Below are 16115 nucleotides of genomic sequence, written 5' to 3'. Positions count from 1 at the left end.
CACAAGTCATAAAAGGGACAAGTTTGGAGACCCCTGGACTAAGCCAAGCAGGAGGAACTTTCTGCCTGGTTCCTCCAGCCCCAGAATAGCTCCTCTGTGCTACTTATTATTTATTTATTATTTATTATTTAAATTTATATACCGCCCTATTCCCGTAGGACTCAGGGCGGTTTACAGGGAAAATTAAAAAACATAGCATACAAAAATTAAAATCAGTTAAAACTATTAATTAAATTCCAGTCCCTGAAATTAAAACTAAAACCCAATTAAATTAAATTAAATTAAAACCCCTCAGTCTGGGCCAAACAGCTCAAAGAGCCAAGTTTTCAAGGACATATCTGTTTGTTAATAAAATTTTATGTTGTCATTTTAAAATACTGAGCAAACAGTGATTCCTAATGACAAAGCTAAAAGCAAGAGTTTACTTCTTTACAGGATAGCACCATGATTCCTGTTTCATATTTTAACAAAAAGAGACCAACAGGTTACTCTTGTGTTCCAGCAGTTTAGAAGTCCCTGTTTATTTTGTATTTATTATCAGATTTGTAATACATCTAAGCTCAAAGTCCCAAAGTAACAATTGAACCATTTTTTTTGGTCATAATCAGTTTGAGGCAAGTTCAATCTGGGTTAATTAAAGAATCGGAATGGAGGTAAAGAATGGTTTTCAACCAGCACTGACCTATTAACATACTTTCCTAAATGTTTTTTTAAGGTTTCACTATTTTAGTTGATACTGTGATATTGTCTGTTATTTCTGTAAAAAGCTGAGAGATACAAGACTACAGTAGTTTTAAATATCTAATAAATACCAAGGTAGACTATACACCTCAGTATACTCAGCTGCAAAGTAATTATAGTACACTGTTTAATGCAGGGGTGTCAAACTGCTGGCCCGTGGGCTAGACGTGTCACCAGGAAACCGCACCCACCCCATTGCCGGCAATGGGAAAAAAGTTCCAATACGTAGTGCGATGTCATGTGATGTCATGAGTTTGATATGTCTGGTTTAATGTATTTAAGGTTAATAGTGGGAGAAAACTAATTTTAGCTGATTTCTACCTTCTCTGTCCTCAGACTCTGCCTATTTTTCACCCAAATAACTGTAACTATTCTTAATAGATTGATAGTTGTATACAGTACTGTATAACAAAGCTTATTACTATTATCCTTTGAATTATATAGATCGTATAAAATGCACACAGAAGTTACATTGCCTTTAAGATAATTTCAACAATAAAGAACTTTCAATAAATTAAAAATGAGAAAAAATATAGATATCAGATTATTTTAAAAAGGGAAAAGTACCTCTGCACGTTGTTCAAACACTTCAGGATGATCTGGTGCCAGATTAATTACTCTGTTTAGTTCAAACAAAGCAAGCTCGGCATTTTTAATATCCTGGAAAATAATGAATATAAGCTTTGATATATTTATTTTAATTAAAGTGAACTTAGGTTCAGAAGGTTTAGAATGAACAACCCCAAAAGCATCAAACTAACTGCTTTCATATGTAAGTTAATGAAAGGAGCTTTCTATACAACAAATATTAGCTCAATGATCTATTAAAATTGTTCTTTATGTTCATTCTCAACAACAGTTTGGAGATGAAAGTAGTGTTGCTTCCAACTAAGTCTTTGATTACGAAATTGGAACTTCTGGGCTCACTGGGCCATTTCTAACAGAATGTCCTATATACTTTGAAATCAGAAGCTGAGGTGAATAATGATTTTGGTTTTGCTAAAAGAAAAAGAGTGCATAAAAATATGGCTGTTTCTACAGCAATGCCATGCCAGTTTCAAATTCAACGCAGCAGAGGACGCCCCTCTTCACCAGGTCAAAAGACCATCTTTTCACACAGAGTTACAGAGCTGTAACCTGAAAGCATGCTGCATTTTCTTTTGGACTCCTAAAAAATCACAAATGCAAATATTTTTGAACAATTTTACAGTCTCCCTTTTTTTTCTAATTCATCCTACTTTATTTAAAGCCTTGATGTTAATTCAATATTGATCAACAAAGAGAGTACTTACCACATAAATTTGAAATTATACTGATTCAGGATTTATTTATTAAATTTACAACTGCTGTGATTCTGGGCAGCTTACAAAGTTATCAAAATCCAGACAAAAAAATACAAGCTTAACCAAAAAAATAATTGAAAACAAAATATTAAAACCATAAAAATATAATCTGCAGGAGAACACCATTCATTTTTCTAACAGTACAAGCACTTACCAGATTCCCCAACAAGATCGCTGGATTCCCCAAGGCCAGATGACAATGCCATTTCTCCAGGCTCTCCTGGAAAGCCAACAAAGTCAGGGCCGATCTTGCCTCAGGGGAATGCAATCTTGCAAAGTGCAATGAGGTTGTTCTAAATCTTGATCTTCAAAATTTAGATATCGGCCCAGGCCATTTACAAGCAAAACAAAAAAGAGGCTTTTTCCCAAGGATTTCAGCAGAACTGTCCCTCTTCTGGATCTGCTGCTGCATGTACGTTAAGTCATTTCATGCAATGCTTCATAAAACCCTTGACTCTGAACTAAGTTGAGCCTGAAACAACGAGTTCCAAGTCTGAAATATCCATTGTGGCCAGACTTGCAGTGTTGCTGAGCAAAACAAGAGCTTAGCGTTTGGAACACTCCCAGAACAGTTGGAAATATCAGAATATTTCTAATAAGCACAGAATGATCCATTTCGAGCTTTCAAACATTTTGAATTCACAAAAGTTTACACACTTCCAAGAAAATGTACTGCAATTGTTGTCAGCTGCCTTAAATATATTAAATACTTACATGTTGCCTTTTCTTTCCATATGCTATCCCTTGCCCATAAATTGCACTGATGAGCTCTGGCTGTTCCTATGCTCCGCAAAGTAAAATAGACTTTAGACGACTGTTAGGCATATATTTTAGCACTAAATTCTATAATTAAGAAGTTTAACACAATCTAGGGGAAAAAGCCCCATGAAATCTGCACTTACAGGTTGATGCACATGGGTCCAGAACTACTTGCAGCTTTTGCTCATAGTGTTACAATTAGCTTTGCTTTCACAACAACTTATTTTCATAACTTTCCTGTGCTATTAACATAACAACATATAAGACAGTAATAAATTATTGCAGATATAGCTTTTAGTGATTTAAATGACCTTGTATTTCTTCTAGAAAACTCTGGTTACTGGACAAGATTATAGGTAATTCTCACTTAATGACTGTCCTGTTTAGTGACCATTCAGTTACAACAGTGTTGAAAAAGTAACTTTGCAATAGGTCTTCATAGTTACAAGTGTCACAGTATCCCCACAATCATGTGATCAAGATTTAGGCACTTTATAACTGTCACAATGCCCCAGGATCACTTGACTGCCATTTGCGAGCTTCACAGCCAGCTTCCAGCAAAGTCAATGGAGAAGCCAGCAGTAAAACTGCAAGTCATACATGGTGTCTCACTTAACAGTCATGGGTGATCTGCTTAACCAGTGAAGTGGAAATGAGGTTGTAGGTCCATCATGATCACATGATGTCTCATTTAATAACACTGCTTAGCAACAGAGTTGTTGTCTCAGTTGTGGGCATTAAGCAAAGACTGCCTGTAATCTCAAATATTGTGCAATCAGCTGATCAAAGCTGTGTCACAGCTGATGAGGATTGTGATTTTCACTCCAGCAGTGACATTATATGCATGGATGTGTATATAACAAGCCATCATTTACCACTGCATGCCACCCTTGATACTCTAAATGGTTGTGTACTCCTAATGTCAGAAGCAACTGTACATTCATATATGACATTTTCCATGAGACCTAAACAAAAAGACTTTGTTCATTCCCTCCTAAATTTGAAATGCCTTGTAACTCCAAATAAATCTTCAAACTCCACTACAGAGGATTAGGTATAAATGTCACTGGATTTCACCCATAAAAAATATTTCCTATAATTTTCTTTGAGCCACGCTTTCTCCTCCTGAATACAAGCAATTCTAGCACATAATGTCTTTTGCCCAAATATGAGAATGTATTACAATTTTAAATGCTAATTCAATCCTAAAAGCCTGTTTTGCATATTAAGTTTATATTACCCCCTGTCACTTTTCCCCAAGGAAGGTGTGTTTGGGGAAACTCTTCTCTTTTACTAAAGATTAATAAAAACATGAAAAAGAAAAGTTACCTGAAGCATCGTTGAAAAATGTTGTATTGCTTCCTCATAAAAGCCATTGCCAATCAATACGTAAGCGATAGCTGTCAAAATAATAGTTTAGTTTATTAAATCAAGCTTCTGCAAAGTATACACTTGTCATATATAAGGATTGTTGAAAATCCCACAAGGAACTGAACTGTAAATCCTCAAAACCAGATCCTGAGGTGACCCAATTTCATGATCAAACACTGCTGCAGAAGAGTCAATAAATATACTAATCAAAGCAATAGTTATCTAAATGCTATCGTGTAAGTAAAATATCAATGTGTTGCTTGTGTAAGGTTTGCTACCAATTAATGAACCACATGGGATAATGATCTGCCTCATCTTCCTATAAAAGAGGTTCTTGGTCATTAAATGGAGAAAGAGAAAAAAGTAATTTTCACTCTTCTTTTATTCTATTCCTCTTTGCAATCTCCATAAATCTGTTTCAAAAGGGTGGGCACCCTCTCAAACAACATGAAGGGGATACAGAGAGATAATGTTTATATGAACCAAATCAAATCAAATCAAATCACTTTATTATGGTTTTCTGCCTTTACAGTAGGAAAAGAGAAACAGCAATTTGTTATCAAGGAGAAAAGAAAACAATAAGAAAACCTGGTATGTAATAATAATAATAATAATAATAATAATAATAATAATAATAATAATAATAATAATAATAATAATAATAATAATAATAAAGTTGGAAGGGACCTTGGAGGTCATCTAGTCCAACCCCCTGCTCAGGCAGGAAACCTTACACCATTTCAGGCAAATGGCTGGCCAGTCTCTTCTTAAAAACTTCCAGTGTTGGAGCATTCACCACTTCTGGAGGCAGGTTGTTCCACTGGTTAATTGTTCTAACTGTCAGGAAGTTTCTCCTTAGTTCTAGGTTGCTTCTCTCCTTGACTAGTTTCCATCCGTTGCTTCTTGTCCTGCCTTCAGGTGCTTTGGAGAATAGCTTGGCTCCCTCTTCTTTGTGGTAGCCCCTGAGATATTGGAACACTGCTATCATGTCACCCCTCACCCTTCTCTTCATTAAACGACACATACCCAATTCCAGCAACCGTTCCCTATATGTTTTAGCCTCCAGCCCCCTAATCATCTTTGTTGCTCTTCTCTGTACCCTTTCTAGAGTCTCGACATCTTTTTTACATCGTGGTGACCAAAACTGAATGCAGTATTCCAGGTGTGGCCTTACCAAGGCATTGTAAAGTGGTATTAGTACTTCACTTGATCTTGATTCTATCCTCTGTTAATGCAGCCTAGCACTGTGTTGGCTTTTTTGGCAGCTGCAGCACACTGCTGGCTCATATTGAAGTGATTGTCTACTAAGACTGTGAGATCCCTCTCACAGTTTGAGTGAGTGTAGTATTAGCATCCCTTAAAAAGTAAAAAACCTATAACTTTTATCAGTATGACCCTCAATTTTATAAATAATTAGGGAGATCAAAGCATATTTTGGGCCATTATAAAAAGGACACTGTACGAGGATAGGGGCAAGAGCTTCTATGTCCCTGGATCCATAAGAACAAAGTCTCTGTATACAATATAAGGAGTTCCATGAAATATTCCTGCAACAATGCTGAAGGAAGGGGATCAAGGTAGGCTTTGAAAAGGGCCCATCTGTATCTGCTTAGGGCTGTGATGGCGAACTATGGCACGCGTGCCACAGGTGGCATGCAGAACCCTCTCTGTGGGCACGCGCACCATCGCCCCAGTCCTAGGCCTTCAGCTGGGTTTTATAAAACCTTTTCGCTTTAGGCCTCCGTCGCCGTGTGCAAAAAAAAAAAAAAAAGGTTCACTCAATCAATAAATTTCAACTTCTCGCAGGAAAAAAAAAGATCTCGCAAAGTTGGAATTGATTGAACTTTTTAGTTCCACCCAGTCTGCCGTTATCACCGCAGCCACGCACACCCCAATGGGCCACGCCCAGCCGGTACCTGACGATACGTAAGTGGGTTTTGGGTTGCAGTTTGGGCACTCAGTCTCTAAAAGGTTCGCCATCACTGGCTTAGGGTAAGATCATATAGATAACCTGAAGAAGAGTGATGTGGCTACCTAGCATTTGGGAATAGAATTCAGGTGCACTGGTGATATTAGTTTGCAATCACTGTACCTAATTCTTACTTTTATTATTGATTTGGCAACTTCAAGGGTTAATTGGCCTAAATATTCAGGGGAGGCCAAAACTGCAAACTTCTTCCACACAGGTATGGTGTCAATGAGATTGGTAGCTATCTGACAACACCAGAAGCAACAGGCTTGTATGGTCAAACATGGTTCTGAACCCTGAGACTAGAATCCTGGTCCAGGCCTGAGCCTTAATCCTTGGCATCTTGGTTTCAAGTCTTAATCACTGCATTAGGGGTACATGTTGGGGTACTGAAAAACTTGTAAGGAAATTTGACTGCTTTCACAAGCCCTTAGATTTATAGATATGCCAAGTTGTATCCTATATAATACTTTGGCAACTATTTTAGCCATAAATAGTTTGATTGATACTAAAATCCAAATTACCTCCTATTGCCTATAAAAATTTGTTTTTGCAGCTGCACTATTTTGTTCTGTAGAACTGGCATAATTTACTTATTAATTTCCTAGAGCCTGATATTTAAAACATCCGACTTGCTCGAATTCATGAGAATTGATTTTCCACTTATGCCTCTCTCCTTTGTTGGGAAAAAACCTAAAATCATAGATTTTTTCATAGTTAACTAATTGTTCCTCATTACAGTAAGATGCCAAGGTTCTTAATGTCTGCTTCATGCCTACAGATGACATTGAGAGAACTGCATCTTCAGCATAGAGTAGAATTGGGAAATGTTTATCAGCTAATTTAAGCCCAGGGATATCAACTTTCTAAAAGGTTTACATCCTTACTGACAAGCTGAATAAAATCAGAAAAGCCCCCTTCTCAGTTATATCTTTCTCTAAGGCCAGTTTTATCTCAGATCTTATAAATTAGGAGTAAGAGACTATGCTCTATGAAGGATCTGCTCAAAATGTCCCAGAGTCTAATCCTTGAGATATTATCAAATGCTGTCCTGAAGTCAATGATGGCTGCATATAGATTCAAGTCAGAATCAACACTGTATATGTGTCTGCCAGATGTTGAAGCACTAGACCAGGGGTAGGCAACCTCGGCTCTTTTATGACTCATGGACTTCAACTCCCAGAATTCCTGAGTCAGCTATGCTGACTCAGGAATTCTGGGAGTTGAAGTCCATGAGTCATAAAAGAGCCGAGGTTGCCTACCCCTGCACTAGACAATGGTCTACAGCAGATCATCCCAGTTGAAACCCTGCTTGCTCAGGGTTGATTATTCCCTCATCTATTACCCAGGTTTTAAGTTTGGTGTATAGATACCTGGCATATAGTTTTCTAATGATGCTCAGTAAACTAATAGGGCTATAATTAGCTGGGTCATTTTTACCACTCTTTTTATATAAGAGAATAATTATAGCTCCTCCCAGCCCTCTGGGATCTTAGTGTATGTATGAAAAGAAAGGACAATGCAGGGCCCACCAAATGAATTGGATTCATTCATTAATGGGGGGGGGATAGAGTCACTCTCAGAGGCTTTACCACATTAAGCTGGTTAATGAGATTGTTTTACTTCCTTGCATGTCCCTGGGGGGGCAAAGGGTCACTGCGGTACTGAGAATAAAAATACATCCATCACATAGGTGTTAAAGTGCAGATCACAATAAAGGGCTTGGAAGTGATATATCTAGGTATGACAGAAGATACAATGCAATTTTGTAATGCCATTACAGGAACCATTTGTTATAATATTCCAGAAAAGGTAGGTTTTTTTTTCCTTTTTGGGCAGAACCTTATATTATTTTTTCTGCTCCTTTAAAATTTCGGTAGAATGTGGCAGATTGGCTTTCAGAGAGGTGGCATACTATTCCAATAATACTGCTTTGCCAGCATTGCCTTTGCTACAAAAGGTTGGAACTTAGCTCTGAGATCAAGATACACATCAGATATTCTGCTGCCTTCTGAGATAGCTGTGTCTGAATGGGCCCCAAAATTACAGAGTGTTGAAAATTATGCACTGCCTTCCTCCCTCTGAGTTAAACCATTGGGCTATTTTATTTCCATCTGAATCTACAATTCAGGTCATTACATATAGAGGTCAAAATCACACCCTTTAACACAAAGCAGAATAAAATTGGAGAACTTATTTTACAGAGAAGAGATTAGAAAACTATTTGGAGTATGGCCTCATATAAGTTATGAGAACATCACTATGATGAGGGAAGAAAAGGCTTATGAGATTTGTATGGAACAATATAGGCCCAAAATAGCCTTATTTCATGGAGTGCTCATACTACTGGCCCTTGGCATCCATTTCGATACAACATTGTTTAATAAATGTGATTAAATTCAGCAGGACACAAGATCGTGCTTCTAGTCTTTAAAACTGTTGTTTTAACCAGAGAAAATAAGTTAATATTTCATACTGAACTTTTGTCCCATGAACATATCCAGAAATGGATAGGAGGATTTCACTACTAGCTTGAGCTCATATTAAATCACACCTTTAGACATGGTTATCTATGGGGTGTGTTCATTGTTCCTTATTGTTCAGTTCACTTACAAATGAAACTAATTTAGAAATTCATATTGCCTCTTACCTAATTCTTCATTTGTATAGTCATCATCTGTAGCAAATGGAATTTTTTTCCCTTTGGCAAGTATTTTTGCTTGGCTCTGAAAAAAAGTTTTATGCATTAAATTAACAACTCCAACCAAAAGTTATGGAACAATTCCAATGAAGTTATATTGGAGATTGTTTTCAGGATTCTTTATCCTGAACACAATGAACAAACTTACCAAAAGTTTTTCTGTAGTGCAAGAAAGCAGAGGTTCACAAGTTGAAGACCCCTGTAGTTCCCAATCTGAATCATGAAAGTGCAAAATTGATGAATCTAAAATGGAAATGTTATAACTGTTAATTAGTACATTCAACTTACAATATTAAGGGCAAGTTAAATAAAGAGAGTAGTGCTGTTTAGATATGGAAAGAACATTTCTATACCAATTGTTCCAATACTGAATAACGTCTTAATTGCAAGTTTATCACAATAGACTGGCTTCATGAAAGAACTAACTTACTACCATCCTCACACAGATCTTTAAAATATTCATTTCGATAATCACTCAGTTCACTTTTATTTAAATCGTTTGTCACTTTTATGTTTAATTTATTTTTTAAAATTTTATTCATTCCATAGTCTTCTTACTATACTTCAAAATACTTTATCTCCATCATGATACGGATTTTCTCAGTTTCTTTTAATCATAATTACATTCTTTGCAACTCTTTCATATACATTATTCAAACTATTTTTCTCATCCTCATTTTTGCAGCAATCTTATATGAGGGGGCAGCATGGCCTAGTGGTTAAGATGCTGGGCTGTCCACCAGAAGGTTGGCAGTTTGATACTCAAACATCATACAATAGGGTGAGCTCCCATTCTTGTCCCAGCTCTGCCAATCTTGCAGTTCAAAAGCATGCAAATGCATATAAATATATACCAATTTGGTGGGAAGGTGAGAGGTAACAGCATTCCATGCGCCTCAGTATATATAGTCATGCTAGCTACATGACCATGGAAGCATCTTCAGACAACGCTGGCTCCTTCAGCTAGAAAACAGAGATGAGCCCCATCCCCTAGTCTGACATGACTGAGCAGGGGAAACCTTTACCTTTTAAAATCTTACATGTTTCCCCTTCATAGCCTTCTCGACTTTATACTTCCAATTATTTTTTTTCCCATATATCCAATTACATTAAAATTCCAAACACTTCTGCAGCTCCCCATAATTTTGTTTGCTGCTCCAACTTCCGCATTCTTTTTCTTTAAGTCCATTCCATTCTTTTGGGAAGAGTAATCTAGTAATACTTTTTCATAAAGGCCCCGTTTTCTTTTCCTGCAATTGTTCCACTTGTTTTTTTCCCCATTATTTTTCTTTTCTTCCAAAGATTCATTCTTGATGCTATAAAAAATGTTCTGTCCCACATTCAGATCCCACCAGTGTCCCTCATAAATTATCGCTATCATAATCAAATATGCTTTAACTTTACATCCAGTCTTTTGCTATGTATATTTATGAATAAACATATACTTAAATCTCATACAGTATCCAGAACAGATTTTCTAAGTGATTCTCACTCATTATTTTAATTTATTCTATGATCACTGAATGGCCTGATCATTTTTTTCTGTTCTCCCTCATCCATCATCACACCTAACAAAATACCTTCTTCTTCTGATTACATTCACTCAGAATGGTGTACATTTTAAAAAAAACTTATCTCTGGTTCTTCTGTTATCATTCATGGAGGAATAACATGCCACTAGCACCAGTCTAGCTCCATATTGAAGGGCAAAGTCAAGTAGAATCATATAAACTTCAAACTCCAGTCCATTCCTATTAATTAATTCACTGAGGTGCAGTCTTTAAATATTTTGCAGCTCTTCTCCTGAGCCTGTTGCAATCTGGACTGAACTGCCATTTAAGAAATATGCTACTAACAAGATATGTTCCCATTTGTTGACTGTTATGTATAGAGTTCCTCCCATTTCTTTCTCAACTGCTTCACAATTTCTCATACCTCACTGGTCTAGAGTAGCTAGCGAAAGGCCTAGGGAAGAATCTTAGGAGTCTGGTAAATAAACTAACAATAATGATGATGATGATGATGATGATGATGATGATGAAGTGCGTATAGTCAAGAGTATGGTCTTCCCAGTTGCAATATATGGCTGTGAAAGTTGGACCATAAGAAAGGCTGAGCACCAAAGAATTGAGGCCTTTGAACTATGGTGCTGGAGAAGACTCATGCGAGTCCCTTGGAGGGGTGTCATCACCAATATGTAAATATAATGAGGGATCCCAAACAACTAACCAAACTTGGAGAGGGCATTTAATGTGATATCTGCCAAACCAGGCCTAAAGCCAGGGTAAATAAAATCAGTCTTGAAATGATCAAGATCAGTTCAAGTATCGCACTACAAAAGGTGGTGTTAGCAGCCAGCCTACAATTGTTTTTATCTTCCTGATTCAGGCAAGATTTCATCATAGCAGCCTAATCATCTCTTTTGAAGAAGCTACCACCACCACTTCCTTCAAAAAGATATTTCGGACTTCTTAAGACTCAACAGCCAATCTTTTCTCTCTTTACTCTCTCAAATCCAAGGAAGGGCTAATGTCAAGCCAAATTTAACTAACCATCTTGTCTTCATCAAGCCTACTAACCAAAACTCATCCCACCCAACGGACCAAGATAGCAAAATCCATTAACTGGCTTGCCTAAAGCTGTTGTCATGGGTGCAGCCCCACTCATCTTCAAATGTCCTGCAACAGGGTCACCTTTTTTTTTTTTAAATCCCATTTATATCCCGCCCTTCTCCGAAGACTCAGGGCGGCTTACAATTTAAAGCACAAATCAGTGTGCTTAGCACCTCATCCTTATAAGGGTGGAACTCCCTCACCAGACAAGATGGCATTTCAGCCCCTAGGACAGAGGTAGGCAACCTTGGCTCTTTTATGACTCATGGATTTCAACTTCCAGAATTCCTGAGCCAGCTGCTGGCTCAGGAATTCTGGGAGTTGAAGTCCACGAGTCATAAAAGAGCCAAGGTTGCCTACCCCTGCCCTAGGGAAAAAATATGTAGCCTGGAAGAACCTGTTCAGATGTCTCCAAGAGCTCCTGTTGGGATTCCAGCCCTTCTCCAGATATCAGGCAGCCCACAATTTTTCAATCTTGGCAACTTTTAAGAGTTTTAGACTTCAACTCCCAGAATTCCCCAGCCAGCACCAAAATTTCTGGGAGCTGAAATGCACAAACCTTTAAATTACGTTTGGAAAAAAAAAACACCGATGGGACTCATTCCCTGACTGCTGAACCTTCGGCCGAAACGATGCACTCCACTCGCCATTCTTGCAGTCGAAACCGGCCCAGGTCACCCTACGACTCTTCCCACCAGAAACTGCCCGGTCTCTCCGGTTCCTTCTTTCTACCTCGTTACTCACCGCCGTCTCCGGCAATTGCCGCGTATTGCTCCCCATCCCAATCAGCCTCCCAAAAGCCCGGGCAGCAACTACTCCCTTGCTGGTGGCGCAGAGGTAAGGAGGGATACTGCTCGGCCAGAACCAGCACCGGCTGGAAAACCGCCAGCAGCGTCCAAAAGAGCTTCAGCGCCGCCACGCTCGGCCAGCAACCCCGACTACCACAAGCAGGTGCCATCTTCCTACCACGCCTGCGCAGATTATTCTACCTCTTTTTTTTTTTTGCGTTTCCCTCCCTCAGAGTCCCGGCAACTAGTGGGCGAGCGAGTTACTTTCTGGGAATTGTAGTTCTGTGCCCAGAATTCCGCTGGGCTGCGTATCGAGCGCAAAACTACGAATGCCGAGATGCTCCGCAAGGCTTTCGGCTTGGCGAGCGGAATCCGGAAGCGAACGAAGCAAAACACCCTTCGCAAGAGTTTTTCTCGGGAGAAGATGGAGGAGTCTGCTTGTTACCGCTGTGTTGAATGCAGTACAAAAGCGACTGAGCTCTACAAGGATTATCAGCGTGGTGTGCTGCGGATCTCTATCTGCGTGAGTTATGTGAAGAAGCAGGAATTTCGAATTGATAGATCCACCTTGCACTGATATGTAGTTGTTCAATATCAGTCCCGATCCAAGAAGATCTTCAAATTCCTAGCCTAATCCTTGACGGGAAGTGTGTCGACATTCCCTCCGAATCTGAAGTTTTACCTTTAGACTTGGTGTATTTACATTTTATTCATAGGTTTATTGCTCTTCGACATGAAGTCCTTTACAGCCTCAAGATATCTGAAAGCTTTTAAACAAGGGTTCCTAATTTTTTTAGCGTCACACCTCCCTTTGCTGTAATCTTAATATATACACATCTCCTGAAAATCCAATACCAAAATGAACACAAATGCACAATGACAATAACACAGTGAAACTGTGGGAAAGCTGAAATTATTTTAACAATGTAACTAAAAGGTTCTTCATACTGTACCTCTCCTGGGCTCTGTACTGCTCCAAAGGAGGTACATCTCACAGTTTGGAAAACCCTGGCTTATAGAGATCCAACTCTAAACTTGCAAGACATTTGCTCAGACAATTCCTCTACCTAAAGTAAGAGTAGTGTTTGTATTTCTGGAAATGTGTAGGGGATACTCAATATACTCTTGTGGATATGTTGGGTCTTGCAGCAACACAGTGACCCAAAACATACAAGCTGTATAACCAAAAAATGGTTAAAGCAGAAGAAACTTCATATTTTCATATGGCCGAGTCAGAGTCATACATTAAACCTTAATCCTTAATCCTAAAGAAATGTGGAAGTACCTGAAGGGGAAGTTCATGTGAGGAAGCCCACCAATATCTCTTGCAGCTGTTCTGTAAAGAGAGATGGGCTAAAGCTCTCCTATGCTGATGTGCAAGATTAATCAGTTATTGGAAATATTTTGTTGCAGTTATTGCTGCCCCAAAGGGGCACGCTAGTTCTGCAAGCCAAAGTTCATATAGTTTTGGCACATAGAAATATGAAGTTTTGGGACATTTATCTCAATAAATAAATGAACCAGTATGTTTTTGACAGTTGTTCAGTTGGGTTCTGTTTGTCTAGTTTTAGGAGTTGTAACTGCAGAACAGATCAGGTTTGAGATCATACTGAGGCAGAAACATTGAAAATTCAAAATGATTTTCAAACTTAAGCATTGCTGTATATGTGAACTCATAACAGTATATATGACAATTATCTGGAATTGATTACAACTAGAATGTGAGTCAGCAGTCAACATGCTTAAACAGGCAAATAAAACTTTTGGTGCATTGATAGAAGAGTGGTTTTCAAATCTCAGAAACAATACAGTATTCAGGATTGGTTTGATTTAGCTCAAGTATTATTTTCATTTTTGGGCATCAAACTGTTAAAGAGAAAATAGAATAGATAAAAAAAGAGGACAATTAGGTGACTGAAAATTAGGTCTCATGAGGAGAGAGTGTGACATGTTCTCAGAAATCCAAATGTGCCCAGAGGCTCCAAAAGAGTGAAGAGGTCTGTCGTGGACTATGTCACATGGGATTGAAATTCAAGGGAATGAAAGGCCCGTAATTGAGCAACAGTAAGTAATGGAATTTCCCTGGCTCACAAGGTTCTTTTCCGTTTCTGCTATCTTCGCTCTTTGGCTACAGTTCAATGCAGCACAGCCAGTATCCTTCAGCCTCCTTTATTTTTTGAAATAGGTTTTTGGGGAGAAAGGAAAATATCATTTAAGTTAGATGCACTCCCCTCATGAAACAGAAAGCTCCCCCCAAATGTTGTAATTTTACAGTAATGGCAATTGACAGCTAGTATAACTAATAGAAGAGCTGGATTCCGTAGGTCTGCAGTAGGACGAGTGAATACAGTATAAGATGTTTTAACTGCAGTTGTATCTTTCCAGTGTCAACCTTCTGTAGCAGATTATTCAAATCTAATAAAACAGGTTTTTCTGATATTAAAAACTACAATGGAGCTTATTGGTCATAACCTCCACTATATTTTATTTTATTAAAGAGGTTTTATAGCAAAAATGCAATCAAACATAGCAGTTAATGTTTACTTGCATAAAAATAACAGTTGAAATGTTTATTTATGTAATAATGGTGCCAATCGGAATGTGAGATACCATCCTTGATCAAATATTCTATGGATTAGACATGGCTGTCTGGATTTTTATTCTGGAGGTTGCCAAATACTGTATTGGGGGAAAAAAATCAATTAACTATACCATGATATAGTTCCAGCAAATGTAACAAACAACTATTCTAAAGCTATAAAACATGTTACCTTTGCAGCCTAGCTATGTCCATCTTGCGTACTCACCCTGATCTATGCATGCCTTAAAGTTCCCCCAAATATTAAAATACAGCCCTCAACTACCAAAAGGTGATTTGTCCTTTTTAAATCCTTATCTTTTTCAGCTCTGTATTATTTTTAAGATAAATATCAGGAACAGTTCAACAATATGTAATTGTGCAATAGACATATTATGACAAAATCAGGTTTGCTCTGCATTTCCTAATCTCCCATTTTAAAGTTCTCTTCCACTGCTGCAACATGCAACCCTCCCATGATCTATGACTGGTGTATGTCTGGAGTGCATTTGTACTTCCTGTGTTGAAAGACCAGGTCATGTTTTTATTATCATCATACATTATCTTGAAAACAAAGCATAAACCTCTCTTTGTCTAGGTTTCAAATGCGTATGTATTTTGATAGTGTATAATGGAACCAGTAACAGTTAAAAGTTCTTCACAAATGAATGCATATTTTCAATCTTAGCTTCAGAAACCTCTACAAACCATTCCTTTATTTCTTGTAGTTCAATGTATACTTTGCATTTTTTGTGTGCCTGAAGTATTTAAATCTGTACCTGGGCTAATTTTTTAAATATAATTTTGATTTTCATTAATTAAACAAAAAACAACAGGAAAAATAAAAAAATAAAACGTTGAGGGAGAATAGAATACATACATCTATGTTATTTATCTTTTAAAAGTATTATTACTACTACTGTTGCATTAGGGTTGGAGTTGGAATTCAAAAACTGAGATTTAACATAATGGTTAAAAATAATAAAATAATTTTTAAAACAGCAAAAGAGAACATATGTGCCTGTAAGAAAAAGCATTGAAATAGCCTTGCCTTTTTCAATTTTTTTCTTTTATATTTTTTCCCTAATCACAACGTGTTATTTAAATATGTTTATATTGTGCTAAAGTGTGACTTACTTATTTCTTTTTAAATTGTTTTGATTATTTCTTCAAATTATTTCCCTTTAATCTTGCTAAACTTAATACTGGGTAAAATGAAAATATTACTTTCTTTTGCTGTTGTGACAGAAATG

General features: G+C 37.6%; 2 protein-coding genes across 12 annotated transcripts in view; one reads left to right on the top strand and one right to left on the bottom strand.

Annotated features, from left to right (window-relative positions):
* Positions 1 to 12455, bottom strand: part of TTC13 (tetratricopeptide repeat domain 13) — a 34047-nt gene extending 21592 nt beyond the window's left edge. For 3 of the 4 annotated variants that reach the window (XR_014492323.1, XM_083361218.1, XM_083361219.1), the window contains exons 1-6: positions 12241 to 12455; positions 9033 to 9127; positions 8834 to 8909; positions 4173 to 4243; positions 2799 to 2864; positions 1309 to 1401 (exon numbers count right to left, since the gene is read on the bottom strand). Coding sequence is in view for 3 of the 4 variants with exons in the window: in XM_083361218.1 (XP_083217344.1) it covers positions 1309 to 1401; positions 2799 to 2864; positions 4173 to 4243; positions 8834 to 8909; positions 9033 to 9127; positions 12241 to 12454 (615 nt within the window). In the remaining variant the exon portion in view is untranslated. Of the gene's footprint in view, positions 1 to 1308; positions 1402 to 2798; positions 2865 to 4172; positions 4244 to 8833; positions 8910 to 9032; positions 9128 to 9909; positions 10201 to 12228 lie in introns of all 4 variants that reach the window. The other variant, XM_083361220.1, reaches the window with a different exon arrangement.
* A 202-nt stretch (positions 12456 to 12657) lies between these two features.
* The window catches only part of ARV1 (ARV1 homolog, fatty acid homeostasis modulator), a 51696-nt gene continuing 48238 nt past the window's right edge, over positions 12658 to 16115 (top strand). For all 8 annotated transcript variants that reach the window (XR_014492339.1, XR_014492340.1, XR_014492341.1 and 5 more), the window contains exon 1: positions 12658 to 12807. Coding sequence is in view for 1 of the 8 variants with exons in the window: in XM_083361314.1 (XP_083217440.1) it covers positions 12709 to 12807 (99 nt within the window). In the remaining 7 variants the exon portion in view is untranslated. The remainder of the gene's footprint in view (positions 12808 to 16115) is intronic.

This window comes from Vipera ursinii, assembly GCF_947247035.1.
Source record: "Vipera ursinii genome assembly, chromosome: 1".
NCBI classification, from domain to species: domain Eukaryota; kingdom Metazoa; phylum Chordata; class Lepidosauria; order Squamata; family Viperidae; genus Vipera; species Vipera ursinii.
The sequence above is the reverse complement of the archived record's forward strand: the minus strand, read 5'-3'. Positions and strand labels throughout refer to the sequence as shown.